The sequence below is a fragment of the Emiliania huxleyi genome (genome assembly GCF_000372725.1).
Source record: "Emiliania huxleyi CCMP1516 unplaced genomic scaffold EMIHUscaffold_43, whole genome shotgun sequence".
Taxonomy (NCBI): domain Eukaryota; phylum Haptophyta; order Isochrysidales; family Noelaerhabdaceae; genus Emiliania; species Emiliania huxleyi.
The window spans coordinates 376,106-395,190 of record NW_005198751.1 but is presented as its reverse complement, the minus strand read 5'-3'; the positions used below and the strand labels follow the sequence as shown (position 1 = coordinate 395,190).

Here is a 19,085-nt window from a genome sequence, read left to right as displayed (position 1 = left end):
GCGCGTTGCACTCGCCAGTGCTGCCCTGGCCTTCTGTCTGCCCGCCCAATGGGTGGCAGGTGCCTCTGCTGCTGTGGCATGCCTCACGGCTGCGACTGGCCGGCGCCTCGGCGCGTCAGCTCGGCTCGGCGTAGCGATAGTGGCCAGCGCAACTCGCCTGGACTCAACGCTCAGCCAGGAGCTCCCGCACGCGCTGGCGCGAGGCATGGCGCATGCAACGCGCAGCAATGCTCGCCTCGCCTCGCGCAAATGCGACCGTCCTCGCAGCCGACAGTCCACCGCCTGCTAAAGAAGCACTGCGACGAATGCGGCACCGGCGACGCATGGCAGGCTGGTCATGACGCAGTTATAGGGTGTTGTGTGCCATCAGAGTGACTCTCTGTGTGTCAGGGATAGTCAGGGCCGTCCATCAGAGCTCCAGTAAGCTCGGAGACACCCCATTAGCGCGGCTCGACCTCTTTGAGTCACTGCCTCCCCGCGGTTTTGCTGTAGAGCCTCTACAACAAACTCTACAACAAAATCGCGCTCTACATCGCTCTACAACGGAGGGCAGTTCGTCACGCGTAGGCCGGCCGGATGTAGAGCTCTACAGCTCTACAGCACTCCAGAGCGCTCTACATCTCTACAACTCTACAGCGCTCTACACTCTACATCCTCTACACCCTCCCTCAGTTTTGGACACATGCGGATGGACACACCCGGAAATCATCGAGAAAGTGAGACGCGCGCACAAGCCACAACGGAAAAAGTCTCTCGTTATACGTTATCGATCTGCCCCTTGGTCCGACTGCTGCCGCGCCTTCGATGCGTCCGAAGCGCTGCGGCGCCTCTGCTGCCTCCTCCTCTCCGGTTGAGGAGGGCCGGGTCGGGCGGATCGCCGGAGGAGTGGCCACAGGTGCCCCAGTGCGCGTGCACTGCTCCGCTCTCCGCGAGCCGGCGAAGGACGGCCGCCTGCGCCGAGAAGTTGTGATAGCCTCCCGTCGCGCCGGGGTCGCCACCAAACATGTACGACTGCGCCACCCCACCGCCGGGCCGCGCCTCGCCGCAGTCGTAGTAGTGGTAGCAGGCGGCGGGGCACGAGCCGTTGCCAAAGCCGTACAGGTGCACCGAGCCGCAGAGCTGCGACGCAAACGCAACCGCGTTCATGCCGGTCGAGGGGACGCGCTGGTGGCGCACGCCGGCAAAGAGGCGGCGGCTCCACTCCCTCAGCAGCAGCGGGTTGACTAGGTACGAGGCGGCCCACCTGTGCGCGAAGGTCTGCCGGAGCCGCTCGGCGCGGCAGCGGCCCGTGCCGGCCGTCGGCTCATGGCAGACGATGGCGAGGAGCGGCTCCTGCGGGATGCCGCTCATGTTATCGTGCTTGCCGTGGCCGAGCGGCGGCTTGAGCCAGAAGCGGCCGTAGTGGTTCAGGTAGCCGTACCCCTCCATGGCGAGCACCCGCCACGTCGTCCGGCTGCCCACGTCCGAGACCCAGGTCGCGAGGTCGCGATGCGGCGCCGAGCGGGCGCGTGCCGCCTCCCTGGCGTCGGGCGCGAGGTTTACTCGGATCACCGCGTCGGCGGCGTCGATCGAAGCGCCCAGGCGCGCACCCAGCAGCGAGCCGCCGGAGCCGACGACTGCGCAGGTCTTGTACCTGCAGACCCTCGGGTTGGAGAGGCCTCGGAGCATCGCCACCGCAGACCTCTCCTTGCAGAGCGCGCGAAAGCCGTACGGCGGGTTGTGGCGGCACAGCTGATCCATGTCGGCGTGCTGGACGAGCGCGGACGCTGATCCGTCCGCGGGCGGCACGCAGACGCCGCCAGAGGCCTGCCCGGCTCCCGCGCGGCCGTCCGAACCCATGTGCACTTTTCCGGCGTACATCGGTGCTTCAGCTGACGAGCACGAGTGGCGCACATGCAAGGCGTTCTTTTTCCAGTGCGGGGAGAGCGGCTTAGGCGGCTCCGGTGGTGGAGCCGGTGTGTGTGCCAGCCTCCGCGGAGTCAATTCTTTTTCCACATGGAACGGGGCTTTCCCGTGAGGAGAAAACAAGTTCGTTCAAGTTCGTTTTCTACCCTTATAAGTCTTGTGCCGGAGCGCCGACCGCTCTTGAAGCCGCGCCAGCTCATTCAAACTCGGCCGTCCCGGCGCCGCAAATCGTCGGCCTCAGCTCGGGAGCCAACAGCCGGCGCGCATGGGGGGCAAGGAGCGAGAGCGCGAACCGCCACCGGCCACCGACGACGAGGATGCGACGCAGGCGACCACGCAGGATGCGACGCAGGCCCGCAGGCGACCACGCAGGAAGGCTGCTGGCGTCGTGGGGGAGTCATCCGGCAAGCGCAGCCGACAGCACAGCATCACCAGCTCACCGCTGGGCTCGCAAGCGGCGAAAGCGAAGGGCCGCCGCCATGTCGCAAGGGGAGCGGGCGACGAAACGAGTGGCCGACCAGCAGCGACGCCGCCGTGAGCAGCGTGAGAGCAAGGAATCACAGCCAGCATCGATCACCTTTGACGCTGCGGTGGCAAAGGTCGCGTCGGAGGCAGCTCTCGGCGTGGCGGAGGTTGAGGATTTCCGCGACTGGCTGCTCGACCCACAGCAAGCTGGACAGCCGATCGACGGTGAACGCATCACCGAGTGGCGCGCCTCCGAAGCGTACGAGCGCGCCCGGCTCGAGTGCATGGAGGGTTGCATGTGCGAGGGTGCGTGCACGTGCACCTACGATGGCGTAGGCATCGCCCCAGACGTGCCTGGAGTCACCTGCGACTACCTCGACGAGGCGCTTTTGGAGCCGCGCGCCAACGACGGGCAGCCGCGTCAGGTGGGGATTGGGTGCCGGAGGGCTGGGATGGCGTCGAGGCCGATCGGCATGAGGAGCGGGCTAAACTCGAGCGTGTCTGAGCGGATTGAGCGAGAGAAGCAAGATGGCCTCGCACACGCTTCAGAGAAAATTTGGGTGGAAGATTTTGAGACTGGTGCTTGGGGGGCCTCTCCACCCGTGGCAGCATTGCCAACTATCGCAACCGCCATGTAAACCCCGTCTTTTGCGCGTATGAAGCTTACACGGGCGATGCTGCTGAGGCCGATGCATACCTGCGCGACCCGGGTTCAGAGGCGTCACAGGCATGGCTCGAGGCGCAGCTTGCTCCAGGCGGTGGCCAGGTCCGACACCTCCTGGCTCGCCCGCCTACGGGGATGACTGTTACTTCTCCTACCCGGACTCGCCAATGAGGCGGCCACGCGAGGAGGCGCCTGACGACAGCAACGCATATGAGCTCGACCAGGAGCGCGCGCTGGAGCTGCAGGGGCGCATCTCCTTATTTTACGGCCGGCCTTGGGACGAGGTGCCGAGAGGCGCGGGAGCTGCAGGGGCGCATCTCCTTATTTTACGGCCGGCCTTGGGACGAGGTGCCGAGAGGCGCGACGGTGCCAGTGACTTGCGAGTGGACCATCGCATCATTCAGCCGACAGCAGCAAATGCACGCTCTCGCCCGCACCGGTAGCCACGGACTTTGACATTGAGGACGAGTTCCTGCAGGAGCGTGCGCGGTGGTTCCGCGACCACGGCGGTGGCGGCGAGCTGGAGGGCTCGACGCGAAAGCAGAACGAGGCATTCCAGCGTTTGAAGGACCGCCTCTTTAGCCTTCCCCGCGACCGCGCGAACCCGTCGGGCACACCGCGTGCCTCGCAACGCCGGGCGTCGGGCGCCGGATCAAGCACCGACCCCCTGTGAGACTGTGGACGGTGCCTGGGACTCGAGCCTGGCTGGAATGGAACATCGGAAGAGCTTTACATTACGAATTAGTAGTAATTATGAAAAATATACGAGCGAGCTAAATCGCGATCACTCTCCACCCTCGAACGTCTGTGGAGGTAAGTGAGTACCTGTGTGCCAGGAGAAAAAGGCGGGTACCCGCTGGGCTGCCCGAAAAAAGTATTTTGACGAGAAACGCGGTGATCGCCGCTCCTCCCTTTTGATGCTAGCCCTCCTGCTGGCCTCAGCGTCCGCGGAGCTCGCCGGCGGATCGCGCGAGCACCAAGACGCCGTCTCGCGCGGCGACGCCGAGACGATTGCGCACAGCTTGCCCGTGGTGCAAGCTGAGGCATCGAGGCGAGAGTTGACGGCGCACGCGCAGAGCCAGGGCAGTTTTGAACTGGACTCAAGGCGCCTCTCGACCGAGTGCACACTCGAGCGCTCTGCCTACTGTAGCGGCATTACGGATGGAATCCCGCTCTGCGCTTGCCTGTGCCGCCACCTCTCTGCCACCTACACTCGCTCTTGCGTCGGCACGCTCGCCATGTTTATGCAGACCTGGCATCACGAGGCTGGGAATATCGCGGACAGGGGGCTGGGACCCCCTCCCACCGCCTGGGCCCTCGGCGTCGCGCTGGTCTCCTCTGTCTTTCTCACCGGCGCCATCTCGGTGGTTTACTGGTACGCGAGGGCGACGGCAGCGGCGAGCTCCCGGGCGGTGTCGACCACGCCGCGGCGCGAGATCGCTTTTTACGAGGCCGACGCGCCGTCCGACGGCGCCGCCATCACCGACGACGTCGGCAGCGTCGGCTTCATGGTAGCGATGAACCCTGGCGAGCACAACCCCGCGATCGCGGTGCCTGTGAAGAAGTCTGGCGAGGCCGGCGCCACGCTCCTGTGATGCAATCGCGGCGAAATTTGTCCCTCAGGGCGCCGCGGCGCCGCCGGCGGTCTCGCCTCCGGCAGCGATCCTGATAGTCCAGTCACGCCGAACACACTTGTCCTCCAGCTAGTTCCTGTCCCGTGTCCGTGTCGCTGTCGTCCCCGTCTTCTTCCCTCTTGTATTTTTGTGCGATATTTCTGCAAAAATGGGTTTTGATTCAGTGCGCGCCAGTCCCTCGCGCCGGTGAGCAGTGTGGCGCGGAGAGAGCCGCGTCCTTGGGGGAGAGTGCTAGCTCTGCTAGTTCGTAGTTGGTGACCCGAGTCGCGAGAGTGCGCGGACTGCGGTTGCGCTGGCCGCTGGGGTTTGGCCTGTATTTATGTATTTATCACTGAATCAGCCTGTAACCCCGTACCTATGTGCTACCTCACACGACAGGTAGTCGCACACCCAGGGCCGGCGGCCGGGGAGCTAAGAAGCGGCACCCAGCGGGCCGGATGATCCAGGTGCTAAATTCTCGTTCGTGTGAATCGTGCGTGTTGGCTGTTGCGAGAGCCTTGCGGTAAAATTCGAGCACTTGGAGTGCAGTCGGTAACCTCACACCCAGGGCCGGGGAGCTAAGAAGCGCACCCCAGCGGGCCGGATGATCGGTATCGGGTTACGGGCTAGAGAGCCCTACCTAGCCCTGGGCCCCCAGGCCCTAGGGGGGGTGCGCGTTCGCACGGAAGGGACCATAAAGTAAACACGGGTCTCCGAGGGTTAGTCCGCGCTTTGGGTTTCCCCTAGCCGCGGAGCGCCCCTCCACTCGGAGCTAAGAAAACACCACACACGCACACGAAGAAGTACAATTCTCTTTCGAGCGGTGTGTACCTGTGTTAGTGCCAGTGCGCGCCAGTCCCGTGCCCAAAAAAGAAAGAAAGAAAACAGTGCTCCAAGAAAACAGACAACCCAAGGGAGGGATGGGAGGACGGCACGCCGCCACCACACAGGGATTTTAGGGGAGAAGTGTGGTGCTAGCCGTCGCCCACCCTTGGGCGTCTACCACTTCCTTCTCTTCGCAGTTTCTCATGAGCTTGGATCTGTGACTAAAGCCGGTTACCACTGATGGATCCCCACCCGAATAACACACAGTGAGCGCCCCAGCGCTTCACTACGCCCTCCGCGCGAAATCTCGCTAGTGCTGTGAGAAAGTATATTGTACTTTTGAGTAGTACGGGTACGGTTCCCGAGACCGTTTGTGGCTCCTCCTTTGCTGTCCCATCTCCTCATCTCTTTCCCGCCTGGGCGGGGCAGTGGGCGGGCGCGCGGTGCGGCGTGGCGTGTGTGTGTGTGCGACTGCAACGAAGGACCGCTAGCGAGGGACCATTGGGTTTGTACTATTAACAACGAAGGCGCTAAAAAAAAGAAAGAAAACCATCAAGGGAGAGTGGAGGACGGCAGATCGCCGTCGAGCGGGCCGACCACACGATGCGCATCCTAGTCGGAGCAGCGTCGCGCCCGCACTTGACGCCCGTGCACGCTGCAGGCTCAGCGCCCGTTATGCTCGGAGTCTTCGAGTGCCCACTCTTTACCAGGACACCGCCGCCACCGCCACCGTCTTCGAGTGAGCCGCAATCGCCTCCCAGAGCATCGCCACCGCCGCCGTCGCCTCCCAGAGCATCGCCTCCGCCGCCGTCGCCGCCACCGCTCGAGGCGGCCTCTCTAGCTGTGGAGCGCCAGGCGCAGCGCGCGCTCGGCGTCGATCGAGCGCTGGGCGCCATCGCCGCGGAAACCGCCATTGAGACTGCGGTGCGGGCTGTGTGCGACGAGGTGGGCTCGTTGGAGGTCGAGGTGGCGGCCGAATCGACGTGGCAGATGCTGACGCTGCCAACCAAGCGCGGCAGCGTCACCGCGGCCTCCGTGAGGGCGCGCAGTGTCGTGGCGGGCGGCGTCCGCGCCTCTTCTGCAGAGCTCTCCTTCCCGGAAGGCGTCAGCGTCGTCCTCGGCACGCCCACGTCGTCGCAGCCCGCCGCACAGCCCGCCGCTTTCGGACTGCCGAACCTCGCGCGGCGCACGCCGGCGGACTTCGCGGTCCGCTTCTCCCAGGACGACCTCTCTCGCTCTCCGGTGCTCTTCGCGTCGCTCGAGGCGCTGCTGCAAGAGCTGCTTCGGTCGGGCGCCTCGGCGGCGATCGGCAGCGTGCTGCCGCAGGACACGGCAGCGCTGCGCATCACGCTGCGCGAGGTCGAGTCTCTCCGCGACGGCCGCATCACCCTCATCGCCGACGGCACGAGCACGCGCGCAGACGGCTCTCTCGTCTCGCTGCAGGGGCTGCGAGTCCGCACCGCGGTGGGCGTGTCGCGGGTGGAGAGGATGGTGGTGCTGAGCAGGAGCGAGCTGCTCTCCACCTTCGAGGGGCTCGGCGCGCGGCTCGAGGTCGGCCTCCCCTTCCTCCGCGGCGCGGGCATCCCTCTCCCCGCCGGTCTCACCCTCGAACAGCTCGCGGTGCTCGATGGCGCAGTCACCGCGCGCGGCAGCGTCACCCTCGAGCCGCTCGACTATTCGGCCCTCCTCGAGCAGGCGCAGCAGATCCAGGCCGACTTTGCCGCCCCGGCGGCGACCTCAGCGACCGTCGACACGGAAGGAGTCGTCGAGGAGCAGCCCGCCGGCACGAGTCAGGGCAGCCTGCCACGCGGCGTCTGAGAGCAGCTGGACGCTTGGGAGCGGGGCTGCTCACATCCAGTCCAGCGGCACTGTACTCCTGGGAGAGAACGGCCGTTTGGCTTGCAACCAAGTATGTGTGATCAACACCACCCCCCGTCGCAGTCTGTGGCAGGTCTGTGGCCTGTCTGTGAGCTGTAGGCCGTATGCGCGGCGCCCTTCTCCCCGCTTGATCTATATGTATGTGGAAAGGAGAGCTGTATGCGAGAGCCGTGATCACACGCCAACCGTCTCTCAATTTGTCGATGTACGACACGAGAGAGAGAGAAACGAGCTGGCCGGAGGGCGGAGGCGGAGCGGCGAGAGCGCATGTGCCACGCGGCACGCGTGTGCGCGAAAATCAAAATGCCGAGGCCCGAGCGAGAGACGTGTGAGACGGAAAGGATTTATGTGTGTAAAAGAGGGAAGCAGTCGAGAGGACAGGGGAGGGACGCGGCCAGAAAGAGGGCGGGCGCCGAGTTTCGAAAGCCGTAACACGAATCACAGAGACTCTGACAGAGGCGTGTCACGTGTCAGGCTCCCCCGCCTCACTGGCGCCCAAGGGCGCCAAGGAGCCAGCAGCTGCGGCGCTGTCGCGCTGTCCGCGGAATGTGCTCGACCCGGAATTCACGCCCGACGCCCCTGGGCACAAAAGGGGCCCCGCCCCATAGAAAGGCAACCGTGTTAGAGTTGTTTGGTATTGCTAAAAATCTCTCTCTAGAAAGGAAGGAGTCTCCCTCCCACCCAAGCAAGAAAGAGTGAGAAGGAAGGTGACTTGTGTCGTGTGCCCGTCGTTCGATTGTTGTGTTGTGTGTGTGTGTCTCTCTACTCTTGCGGATTTCTTCTTGCTGTTTGTGTTGCGTGTACGTACTCTCTCTCTCTCTCTCTCCTCTGTACTGTACTTTTAGCTTACTGGGAGAAAAGGGAGAGGGGTTTGTGTTCTCTAGGCCCCTAAGTAAGTAAGGCCCTACGCGCGTCTCTCTCTCTCCTCTTGCTTGTGTTTGGTTTTGGCCCCCGGTTTTGCATTTCGCGTGCGTGGACCGTTGGTGGAGTCCGTCTCACTTATCGCTAATTCAGGCGTGCTCATCATCGACACTGTAGTCTTCCCTAAGTTTTACACTTCTGTCACGCAGCGTTCAGGTTTTGGGCCAGCACAGCCACAACAACTTATACGGCCCGGGGGCGCGCCTCCAGGATCTTCGAACGGCTGAGAAGAATTACGACGGCGACGCAGCTGGCAAGCACACCACTAGCAGCAGGGCAACTGCTGCCGATGAGCCATACGTTGAGCGCACTGTATCGTCCAGACCTTCTGCTCTGGTCGCGTGCCAGGCGGGCTAGCGGGCTGTGCTATAGACCTACGCCGCGTGCCGCTGCGCCGGTCACCGATGTAGATCACGTGCATAAATTTTCGTGAAAAAGGCGCCGGACAAAAAAATCGTGCCGCAGCGCACTCGACACAGGCGCCACACAAGAGTCTCTCGCGTGTTGGACACCTTCTCGGATCTCGCAATATATATACCTCGAGGTACACAATACACACGGGGCGCGCGCGGCGCCCGGCGGGGGAACGTCTCTGGAGACGCGAAGTGCGCGATCGTGACACACACTCACTTACCTTTAGACTGAGAAGCACACTGGTGACAGCCTGCGATTATAACACACCTTTTCACGCCTGGCGCGAGACCGACCCGGAGCTTGGGCGCCTCGCGGCCGAGCCCGAGGCCCGAGCTGCGCCTCGCATCCCAGCCCCCACACGTCACGACTAGCCAATCTGCAGCTTGTACAGCACGAGCAGAGAGAGGCAGCAGCCCATGACCACCCCGAGGATGGTCTTGTCGCGCGACCGCTTTCTGCTTATCCGCCCGAGCAGCGCGTTGATCTGCGGCGCCACGGCAGAGAGCTGCTGCAGCTTTGAGCCGACGCCGCCAAAGATGCCTCGCTGGAGGCTGAGCGCAGCCTTGGTCTCGGCGGCGTGCTCGAGCAAGCCGTCGAGCGCGCGATCGGTGGCGTGCACGGCATTGCGCTCGCGCAGCAGCGCGTCGGTGGCGCGACTCGCCGAGCGGTGCTCGACGATGTCCTCGCGCACCGAGGTGAGAAGCTGCTGGCGCTCGTCGGCCATGCGCAGGTTGGCCTTGGTCTTTGAGAACTCCTCGAGAAAATCGTGCAGGATCTCGCGGTGCCTAGGGCAGCGAATGGAAATCGCCTGGACCCGCCGCTCCACACGAGAGCCGCTGCGTCGCCACGCACCGCTGCAGCGTGTGCAGCGTCGTCGCTGCTCGACCCGACGGCGCTGCGCTAGCCGCCCGGCTCATCGCGTCGTTGACCTCCTGCAGCCGTGTCAGTGATGCCTGCGGACACGAGACGAAAAGCGTCAGCGCGGCGCCACATGCTTCCTCGGACAGAGAGTGGCCGTGCCTGGACGTCACGGGTGCGCGCCTCGACGCCACCACTGCTCGCGCCGGGATCGGAGAGGTCTGATCGGCCCAGCTGCATCAACTCGGCGTCGAGGGTGTGCTCGAGCCGCCGCGCCTCGCGGCGGAGCTCGTCCATCGACATGAAGGGCGACACCTGGGCCAGGCCGCCGGCGCTTGGGTTGCAAGAAAAAAATCTCCCGGCGCTCGTGGGGAGCATGTCCTCCGCCCCCATCCCTCGGTTGAGTTGTCTGTTTTCTTTCTTTCTTTCTCCATGTCTGGTGTTTACTAGCTCCGAGTAGAGGGGGCGTTCCTCTGCTGCTAGGGGAAACCCAAAGCGCGGAGCCCTCGCGGAGAAAATTGTTTACTTTAGAGAGAGATTTTTAGCAATACCAAACAACTCTAACACTCACACGTCATTTGGGGCCTGGAGCCCTGTTCACGCGCGCGCGAGACGTGCAGACAGGGTTGCCAGGTGAGAGCGAATGGCGCGGTTCACGCCTCGCACAACAGAGAGAGAGATGCGCTCTGCGTGGTGGGACATAAAAGAAAGCGAGTACTTGGGCGAGTAGGCCGTGCTTGTTTGTTACTTTACGGCGGCCCTTTCCCTGCGAACGCGCACCCCCCAGGGCTAGGGCTCTCTAGCCCGTAAATGAGGGTATCCGGCGAACCAGTTTAGACCATGTTTAGACCATGTTTAGACCACGGCTGAACACGAGCACCAGATAGTCCTGTTTACGATAAGCTGGGTCTAAACAGGGCTCGGCCTGGGTGGGGGACCCCATAAGCCATACCAGGTTTAGACCCGGTTTAGGGCGCCCCTACCCCTCGCGCTACGCGCTGCTCCGCCGCCGCGGCCGCGCTGGCTGCGGAAGCGGCAGCGTGCAGCCGCCATCCTCTGCCTCGCGGGCCGGACAGCCACACCTGGCACACTTGCACCGCGCAACAACAGCCTCGCCGGTCAGGCGCACGGTGTCGTCGGGCAGCGTGATAATCTCGTCCATGCCCGTCGTCGAAGTGCATCAGCAGCCGCGTGGACCCTCGAGACGGTCAAGATTGCCATGCACTTCCACAAAATCGACCAGCGCGAGAAGAAGCAAGGCCGCTGACGCTTGCGCGTGCCGCTGAGATCCGCGTCTCTCTCGTCACAGAGCAGGGGAGCTGGGGCGGGGGAGGTGCGCGCTGCCGGGGGGGGGGGGGGGGCATTAGCCACATACCAGGTTTAGACCCAGGTTATCGTAAACAGGACCAATCTGGTTCGTGTTCAAAAGTGGTCTAAACTGGTGTAAACTGGTTCGCCGGATACCCTCCTCCGTAACCCGATGCATCCCGATCATCTGGCTCGCTGGGTGCGCTTCTTAGTCCCCGTCCCTGGATGTGAGGCTGCCGACTGCACTCCAAGTGGTTGAGATGAGATCTGTGCGTGACGCTACTGGGGACCTTCTTGTACAGCATCGGCATTCGCTACTACTGCACAGCTGCACAACATCCGCTACTGCACAGGAAGGGGAGTCATCAAATCAAAGAAACAAGGTGCGTGGGCGAGCGCGAGCGAGAGGAGGAAGACATGATGGATGGGACGGAAGCTGGGAAGAGCATTTCCATTTGACGACGGAAAAACGGAAGTTAAAATAAAAAAAGAAAAGGAAGCGCGTCCGCAAAAGAGGAGGCCTTTTTGCGCGCTCCGAGTCATGCCGAGACGCGCCCCCCGCCGATGCGCCTCCGCACCGCGCCCACAGTGAGCCCGCCGCCGATTCCAGAGAACGTGGTGTCGGCGGCGCATGAAGGCTTGCTGATTCCAATTCGGACGTGGTTCAGCGGCGGCGGCAAGGCCGACGCGACCTACGAGACAAGCGGAGCTAGCAGCCGCGCGCTGCTGATCAGCTGATGCTTGCGGCCGCCAACGGCCAAGAGAGTGTGGCCGACCTGCTTCTTAAGGGGCGCGCAGGTCGACCTGCAAGACAGCAACGGCACCACCGCACTGCTTGAAGCCGCCCAGAGGGGCCACGTGCAGGTGATGGACATGCTGCTCAAGCGCGGCGCAGAAGTCAGCCTAGCAAACAACGACGGCGTGACCGCGCTGACGGCTGCCATGCTCCACGGAAAGACCGAAGCCGAGCTCCGCCTGATGTCGGCAATCGAGAGCAACTGGTTTGAAGCGTGGGTGCTGCCGTTGCTCGACGGGACCGGGCGGGTCAACGCGGCCTCAATGCGCGGGCGGTGGGCCGGCGTACGTACCGTCGACACGGACATCGAAGGCCTTGCCGGCGAAAGGCGTTGAGGCGGAGACGAAGCGCGCGGCTTCGCGGTTGTTGACGGCGCTGTCTCCGAGGGACGGGTTGTTCTTGACGTGCACATCCCGCGCCTTGACGAGCTCCTGGTGCGCGTACCAGTCCTTGTGATTCTTGATGGCAGCGAGCGCCCGCGGCCACGGGTACGTGGATTTGCAAGTGCCATTGAGAATCGCGTCGGTAGCTGGAAGGGACTCGGGCTCGGGGAGCGGGACGCTCTTGGGGTAGAACTCAGTCAGGTAGCCGCCGCGGACGGTGTAGTATTTTTTGTGTCAAATCGGTAAAAACCTGCTCTGCAAGAGCGAGTTTTGTGGCTTGTTTGGCTTCATCGGTACCGTGACTGTCGCGCCGCCGCGTTGCACATTGGACACATGCTCTCGCGCGTGGCGATGATGGTCGGCGCACGTGGCATCCTGAAAGGCCGCGCCTCGGGAGTCGAGCTGCCTCGACACAGCCGCGAGGGCGGACACTGGCCCTGCACGAGCCGGCTGTCGGGCGCTCTGGTGCTCGCAGCGGTGCAGCTGGAGTCGGAGACTCGACCTCCACCTCCGCCCCGCCGCCAGATCCACCGGACTGAGGGCGGCTGGAGCTGCAGCACGATCTGGAACTACGTGCTGAAGGGAGACGATTCGACCTACCTGGCCAACTTCCGCTGCACGCGGCGCCAGCTTGATGATCTCGTTGGACAGCTGGAAGCCGGGGCGCCATACATGGTGAGCAGGCTAGGCGGGCGGGGCAACCCGACACTCTTCCGACCTCGGAGCCACGGGAGGGTGCTCAAGGAAACGGAAGCGGCGAAAGCCGACGGTTGGTAGGAATGGGGCTCTCCTCTGGCCAGATTTGGGCTTGGAGTTGGCCGCGTCGAGTTTTGGATGATAGTTCGATTTTTGTGAACGATTTTCACCCGCAGATATTGCACGTCTTCTCTGGCAAGACAAAAAGTAAAGCGAGCGACAAAATGTCACGCGGTAATTCCGAGGGCTCGACCGGCGGCTCGCAGCTTCCGAGCTTGTGCACAAAGACGCCTGTGTGTCGAGCCTGACGATGGGGTGCGGCTCAAGCAAGCCCGAGATCGGGAAGAGTATCATGGTGGATGGCAAGGAGCACCACCTCGCCTATGTCAACCCCGACGATCCCTCCTACGGCACCAAGTACGTCGAGGGGCCTCCGCCGCAAGCACAGAAGAAGCGAGCGGGCTTCTCCTTTCGCTACACATCCAACCGCTACACCTCGAACCGTCGCACCGACAACCGGGCGACAGATAATCGGTAGGCGCCGGTCGCCCATCGCTGCCTGTCAGGTGTAGAAGCCGTTCGCGTGTTGTCTGTGTGTCGATACCACATCTGATTATTCACTACTTCTGACTGGAGACGCTTTCGCTCACACTGGTCTGGCCGCAAAGTGCTGGTAGCGCCAGCTCGGGTCCGAGACGGAGCGCGGTGAACGTGCGCGCTACTGCCTACTGACGTACGGCTGGTCGAGGCCGGCGCCGGGTCGCGCGGTCGCGGCCGCAACCGGGAGACAAAAAGCGGGCGCACAAGTGTGCGCCCCGCGGCGTTTTGCCTGCGCTGTGTTACCCGTGGCTCTGCCGTCATCTCCTCACTGCTGGTGCATGCCCGCACTCACTCACGAGAAGAGTAAAAAAGAAACAAAACACCTGTCCGCGCCAATGGCCAACCATCGTCTATAACACACACACGTGTGTGTGTGTGTGTTTCGCCAGGGGGGTGTTGCGTGCCGACGCCGCACATTCCTATGCGCTGCTGTGCCCGCCCCTCCCCTGTCCGCTCGCTACGCCTCGTGCGACGCGCCGGCGGCCACGACCAGGGCGGACTCCTTGCCCTCTTTCGCGCTCTCCTTTGTGCTCTCCTTTTGCGCGAGCTTCTTCGCCTTGGCCTTGTCGGGCGAGCCGTTGTGCCACGGCCGAGGCGGCGCCACCGTCTCCATCTGCTGGTCCCCGGGCGCGCCCGCGCCCGGGAAGGCCATGCACAGCCACATCAGCACAATCTCGGCGAGCGAGGTCTCGATGGCGAAGGGGCGCTGCGGCACGCCTGCACACCCCGGGCGGGGGCGGGCGGTGAGGGCGGCGCGGCGCGAGTCGGAGGGAGGGGCGGGGTGGGCGCGCCGCTCTGCAAGTGGACGTGATGCATGTACCTGCGCCGCGCACGGACCGGCGCGCCTCAGGCGGCGTCCACGCACGACTAGACAGACCACGCACGACTAGACAGACGTCTCGCTCCGGCGAGAGCGAGAGCCGAGGCAGGGGAAGGGGAGGGCGGTGTCGCGGCGGCGGAGGGACGGCGCGGCATCTCTCGACCCCAGCACCCCCGCCCCGCCCATGCCCCACCGCGCGCGGGCGCGGGCGCGGGCGCACAGCTTGCGGACGTGTATCCGCGGCAGCAGCAGTCCGGAGGTCATGTTGAGGCACCGCCTGCGGAGCAAGCGGCGGGTGCTCACGCCTGACGCGGGAGCGAGGCGGCGGGCGGCGTGTGCGTGCATGAGCGGTCCGATCCAACGAGCGACGCTGCCGCTGCTGCTCGACGACGCCTCCTCCTGCGGCCGGGCGGGCAGCGCTCAGCCCGGCAGAGGCGGGCGGGACGGTGCAAGCCATCCGCAGCGCGCAGCACTGGCGTGCGACGCGCCTTTTGCACGACCAGCTCTCGACCATCGCCGAGACCTGGCGGTGGCGGTGGCGGGTCGTCGCTCGTGCCATTGACCGGGCCCACGAGTTCGATGAGCCGCCGGATGGCCCGGTCGACATCGTCGCGGGTCGCTGCGAGGCCGGGCGGGTCGTGCGGCGCGAGGAGGAGGTGGAGTTCCTCTAGAATCACCTCCTGCGTTCCCAGCTTTACATCGAGCGCAGTCACAAGCGCGTGCTCCAGCCGCATCGGCAGCACCTCTCCGATCGTTCCAAAGAGTACTTGCAGCAGCGCAGGAGTGATAGTGACGCCGCCGGCCATCCGGATGATTCCGCCGCTGCCGAGGTGCTTTGATCCGCCGCTGAAGAATGGAGACAGCACGGCGGCTAAGGCTGAGTCAACGACAGGCATGAAGTTTGTATAAACAGGGCCGCGCCAACCAGGCACCGCGCGGAAAGAGAAATCGCAGTTGCGTGCCGTCCTCCCATCCCTCCCTTGGGTTGTCCGTTTTCTTTCTTTCTTTTCTTAAGCTGAGGCGAGATGGGATTTGGGGACATGTCATCCCCGCCCTGCACGATCTTGGTGTGAGGGATCTTCAATCCGTGGCCCCTCACGGTCACGCTCACCCCTCGTCACACGTCAGACGTCACATCTCACAAAACATGACAAAGTTAGAGTTGTTTGGTATTGCTAAAAATCTCTCTCTCAAAACATGACGTGTGAGTGTTAGAGTTGTTTGGACTTTGGTATTGCTAAAAATCTCTCTCTCATCTCACATCTCACAACCCGATCAGCGACACACAGGAGAGCGGCAAAATCTTGTGGTGGGGTTCCCTTTAGGATAAATATTATGTCGCGTTAACGCATTAGCTGACGCCTCGACCCTCCAGCGCCCTGATCCGGTCGTCGCGCTCGTCGATGACAGCCGCCAGCGCGGCGGCGGCCTCTGCCTGCCGGCGCGCCGCCTCGTCTCTTGCGGCGATCTCAAGCTCGAGCGCCTCGAGCCTCGCCTGGAGCCCCTCGCGCTCCTCGCGCTCCCGCGCCAGCTGTGGCTCTCGGCGGTCGCGCTCCCTGGCATCCTCGTCGGCACGGCGCGCCTCCTCCGCCTCCTCCCGCTCGCGCAGCGAGCGATGCTCGTCCTCCAGCGAGCGGTGCTCGTCCTGCAACGAGCGGTGCTCGTCCTGCAACTCGCGGTGCTCGTCCTGCAACGAGCGGTGCGACGCCTTCAGCTCGCGATGCGAGGCTTGCAGCTCGCCGAGGGCGGCCTGGAGGAGGGACAGAGGCACGGGGGGTGTCAGGACAGTTGCCTCGCGAGGGAGCGTCGGCTCGCCCTCGCCGACCCCGCCTGCAGCCTGCCGGCCTCCGCCTCTGCCCGAGAGGCCCTGTTGCTCTCGCGCTGGCCGAGCTGGCACGCCTCCTCGAGTCGAGCCTGTGCCGCCTTCTCCGCCTCCTCGGCGGCCAGCTGCTTGCCCCTCGCCTCGCGCCAACGCTGCGGCGTGCACACGAGGCGGTGAGAGGCAGCCGCGTGATGCGCATGGACCAAGGGCTGCATGGACCAAGGGCTGCAGGGACGGTGATGCGCATGGACCAAGGGCTGCAGGGACGGTGATGCGCATGGACCAAGGGCTGCAGGGACGGCGGGTCGCACACCTGGTCGAGTGAGCGCTCTCTTCGCGACGCGGCGGTGGCCTGGGCCATGTGGCCGCTCGCAGCCTCCTCGACGCAGCGAGCCGCGTCCGCCTCTCTCTTGGCAGCGGCCTGCGCCCGGTGCTCCAGCTCGAGGTTGGCGCGGGCGAGCTTCGACATCTTCTCGCGGCAGCGGTCGAGCGCGGCACCTCGGGCCTCCGCAAGAGCCGCCGCCTCGCGCTGCGCGGTCCCGAGTCGGGATAGCTCGCCCTCTGCGTCGTGGAGCCGCCGGAGGAGCAGCTCCCGCTCGTGGCCCGCCGCATCGAGGCGCTGCATGATTGAGGCGCACGTCACCCGCTCCGCAGCCTCGTGCCGCTCCGCGCGCTGGCGGATGAGGTCATCGACTGCAAGATCGGCGCAGGTCATCCTTCTGTGGTTGCTGGGCAATTTGGCGTGGGTGTGTGGACCTCCCGGGCGGGGGAGGTGTACGTGCGACTAAAAGAAAAACCGCAGACACGTGTTCCTTCTTTCTTTGCAAGTGCTCTGTGTTTGCGACAAAAATAAAGACGGCGGTTTCGATGGTGATCTGATCACCGCTGCATCGAGCCGCCGTTGGCCCCCGACAGGTGAGCCACAATCTCAAAGGCGAGCGGCGACCTGCAAGTGGGAGGGAGCGGGCTGAGCTCTCTAAGATGAGAGGCGAGGAGGCTGCCTGGGCCTGCAGGCGGGTAGCCTGCACGCGAGTAGACACGGCAGCAGCAGCAGCAAACCCCACGGCGCATTGGCGAGCGAGAGGAGCAGCCAGACCTGGCCGGGGGGAGGACGGAAGCTTCGGGTGGGACGGCTCAAGAGGCGGGCAGCTGGGGGCGCGCATGGCAAGGTAGCTGGGCAGCTATCAGGCGGTGTGCCGCGAAGGAGACGTAGTACGCGTCAGGGGCGAGGCGCTTGCAAGCGACGCCGTCCTCGCTCCACAGCCGGGCAGACAGCAGCGCGCAAGCGAGCAAGGAGGCCGCCTACCAGGGACAGAGGCGCCGTCGTGGCCGCTGCGCAAGGCCCGTCCTCCCGCTGCAGAGGGCGCCAGCATGGCTGCGCACGCGCGGGTGGCGAGCGGGCGAGGCATCCGCAGCGGCCAAAAGAGGCGACGGCCGCACTCGTCGTTGGTCATGCCCGAGAGAACCAGCCCGTACGGCAGCAGCGCCTAGTGCAGACTCCGGGCGCGGCTCGCCAGACGCCGCAGCCCGCGCCCTCCCCTCTCAATCGTGCAGCACGCGCCGCCACGCCGGCGACAGCGAGACCGAGCAAGGAGGCGCCGCATGCGCGGCCTGCGAGAGCGCGTGCGAGCGTGGCGATCGCACCGGCGGCGAGGCCGAGCGACAGCAGCAGCGGCCACCATCTACAGAGCCGCTCCGCTGCGGCGAAGAGGCAGCGCCGCCGCCGCCGCACCAAGACAATGACGCAGTCTCCAGGGCCGACGCCGGCAGTGGGCAGCGGCAGCGCCTGATGGCAAGAAGAGGCACTGAATTGCGGAGAGGTCTGCGCGGTCCGCGGCCCGTGCAGCGCGTCACCTCGTCGCGGAGCTCGGCGCCGTCGAGTATCAGCCGGAGCTCCAACGAGTCTGCAAGAGCGAGTATACGTCCTGCCTCGACGTCGGCTGAGGTGCCACGCCCACCCGTCTCGCGCGCCAGCGCAGCGAGGTACTGCACCTTGAGCTCGCCCACCGTGGACGTCGGTGCGACTTCCACAAACACTCCATGCGCCGATGGAAGCAGCCGCTCCATCCGCACAGCAAATACTCCGACGCCGTCGCCAGCCTCGGTGGGCCAGGTGTCGGATCGCTCTCTACCCGGCAGCAGCCGCTCCTCAGGCGAGCGCCGGGCGGCGAGGGCAAGAAGGCTCTTTGCTGACGAGTGCGCCATGCAAATCGGCGCTGCTTCGAGGCGAACTTGATGCACCGAAGAAGAATTCGCGAGGCGCACGGTTTTTCTGGGCTCTGGCCACTCGCCCGTGCGGTTACTGCGGTTACTGAGTAACCGCACGGGCGAGTGGCCAGATTACTGGGTAACCGCACGGGCGAGTGGCCAGAGCCCATTCTCACCAGCCCTGCCCCGCAGCGCGGCCGCTCGCCAAGCCCCGTCGATGAGAGAGAGAGAGGAGATTTTTAAAGACTTTCGATGAGTGGTCAGATGGTTAGTGCCCGAGAGCGAGGGGTCCGGGGGGGAGCACAAACATAGGACGCCCAGCCTTGCCCTCGTGCCGCCGAGTGCATATCCTATGCGAGAGAGATCCCCTGTGCCGATGCCAATCATCCGGCCCGCTGGGTGTGCTTCTTAGCCCCCCGGCCCCCCTGGATGTGCGGTTAATGACTGCACTCCAAGTGCTCCAAGTGCCCTGTGCCCAGCCCTCTCCGCGCGGCGATGCGCCCTGGCCCTCCCCCCTCGCTTTTGCAAAATCCTGCAAAGGTGGGGACGTGTCTGTCCTCGACCCAGCCCTAGCTTGGGATGTCCGTTGTATTTATTTATTTATTTATTGTTCTGGGTTCTTTCTTTCTTTTTTACTAAAAGAATTTTAAACACTATGGCACAACACAGCTCGAGCAACACAGGGCAGGGGATTCGGACGCACTCGCACTAACATAAAAGAACTTTGAGCGTCACAAACACCGATCTCGTCGTCCCTCTCTCCCTCCGCCGGGCATCACTTTCACCCATATCCGTCTCCCATCTCGGTGCATCTGCCCCGGTCTGCGCATGTGCATGTCACCTTGTGTCGTGTCCGTGTGCCCGCGCCTGAGGCTCGAGGCCTGAGGGCGCCCTCGCTCCTCGCGGTGT

General features: G+C 64.3%; 6 protein-coding genes across 6 annotated transcripts; 1 reads left to right on the top strand and 5 right to left on the bottom strand.

Annotated features, from left to right (window-relative positions):
• Positions 1 to 756: 756 nt before the first annotated feature.
• On the bottom strand, positions 757 to 1,860 carry EMIHUDRAFT_102768 (hypothetical protein; the record flags this gene model as incomplete). Its single annotated transcript, XM_005769180.1, has 1 exon — positions 757 to 1,860. The coding sequence occupies one exon, from the start codon at positions 1,858 to 1,860 to the stop codon at positions 757 to 759; it is 1,104 nt and encodes a 367-aa protein (XP_005769237.1).
• A 524-nt stretch (positions 1,861 to 2,384) lies between these two features.
• EMIHUDRAFT_102767 (hypothetical protein) lies at positions 2,385 to 7,290 on the top strand (the record flags this gene model as incomplete). Its single annotated transcript, XM_005769179.1, has 5 exons — positions 2,385 to 2,795; positions 3,259 to 3,318; positions 3,513 to 3,703; positions 4,140 to 4,584; positions 6,301 to 7,290. The coding sequence occupies 5 exons, from the start codon at positions 2,385 to 2,387 to the stop codon at positions 7,288 to 7,290; spliced, it is 2,097 nt and encodes a 698-aa protein (XP_005769236.1).
• Positions 7,291 to 9,052: 1,762 nt separating this feature from the next.
• GOS1 (Golgi SNAP receptor complex member 1) lies at positions 9,053 to 9,921 on the bottom strand (the record flags this gene model as incomplete). Its single annotated transcript, XM_005769282.1, has 3 exons — positions 9,053 to 9,470; positions 9,538 to 9,638; positions 9,712 to 9,921. The coding sequence occupies 3 exons, from the start codon at positions 9,919 to 9,921 to the stop codon at positions 9,053 to 9,055; spliced, it is 729 nt and encodes a 242-aa protein (XP_005769339.1).
• A 3,920-nt stretch (positions 9,922 to 13,841) lies between these two features.
• On the bottom strand, positions 13,842 to 15,042 carry EMIHUDRAFT_451469 (hypothetical protein; the record flags this gene model as incomplete). The annotated part of the gene is made up of 5 exons (XM_005769178.1): positions 13,842 to 14,043; positions 14,118 to 14,146; positions 14,367 to 14,423; positions 14,490 to 14,545; positions 14,620 to 15,042. Coding segments are annotated over 5 exons (765 nt in total), but the record flags the coding sequence as incomplete, so codon positions are not given.
• A 262-nt stretch (positions 15,043 to 15,304) lies between these two features.
• EMIHUDRAFT_436481 (hypothetical protein) lies at positions 15,305 to 16,721 on the bottom strand. Its single transcript, XM_005769177.1, has 4 exons — positions 16,282 to 16,721; positions 15,977 to 16,120; positions 15,408 to 15,896; positions 15,305 to 15,338 (listed from the first exon to the last, which is right to left on the bottom strand). The coding sequence occupies exons 1-3, from the start codon at positions 16,681 to 16,683 to the stop codon at positions 15,498 to 15,500; spliced, it is 945 nt and encodes a 314-aa protein (XP_005769234.1). The 5' UTR covers positions 16,684 to 16,721; the 3' UTR covers positions 15,305 to 15,338; positions 15,408 to 15,497.
• A 126-nt stretch (positions 16,722 to 16,847) lies between these two features.
• EMIHUDRAFT_210362 (hypothetical protein) lies at positions 16,848 to 18,346 on the bottom strand (the record flags this gene model as incomplete). Its single annotated transcript, XM_005769176.1, has 8 exons — positions 16,848 to 16,914; positions 16,997 to 17,064; positions 17,178 to 17,270; positions 17,435 to 17,455; positions 17,526 to 17,579; positions 17,701 to 17,754; positions 17,823 to 18,279; positions 18,321 to 18,346. 8 exons carry the CDS (start codon positions 18,344 to 18,346, stop codon positions 16,848 to 16,850), a joined length of 840 nt encoding a protein of 279 aa, XP_005769233.1.
• Positions 18,347 to 19,085: the final 739 nt, after the last annotated feature.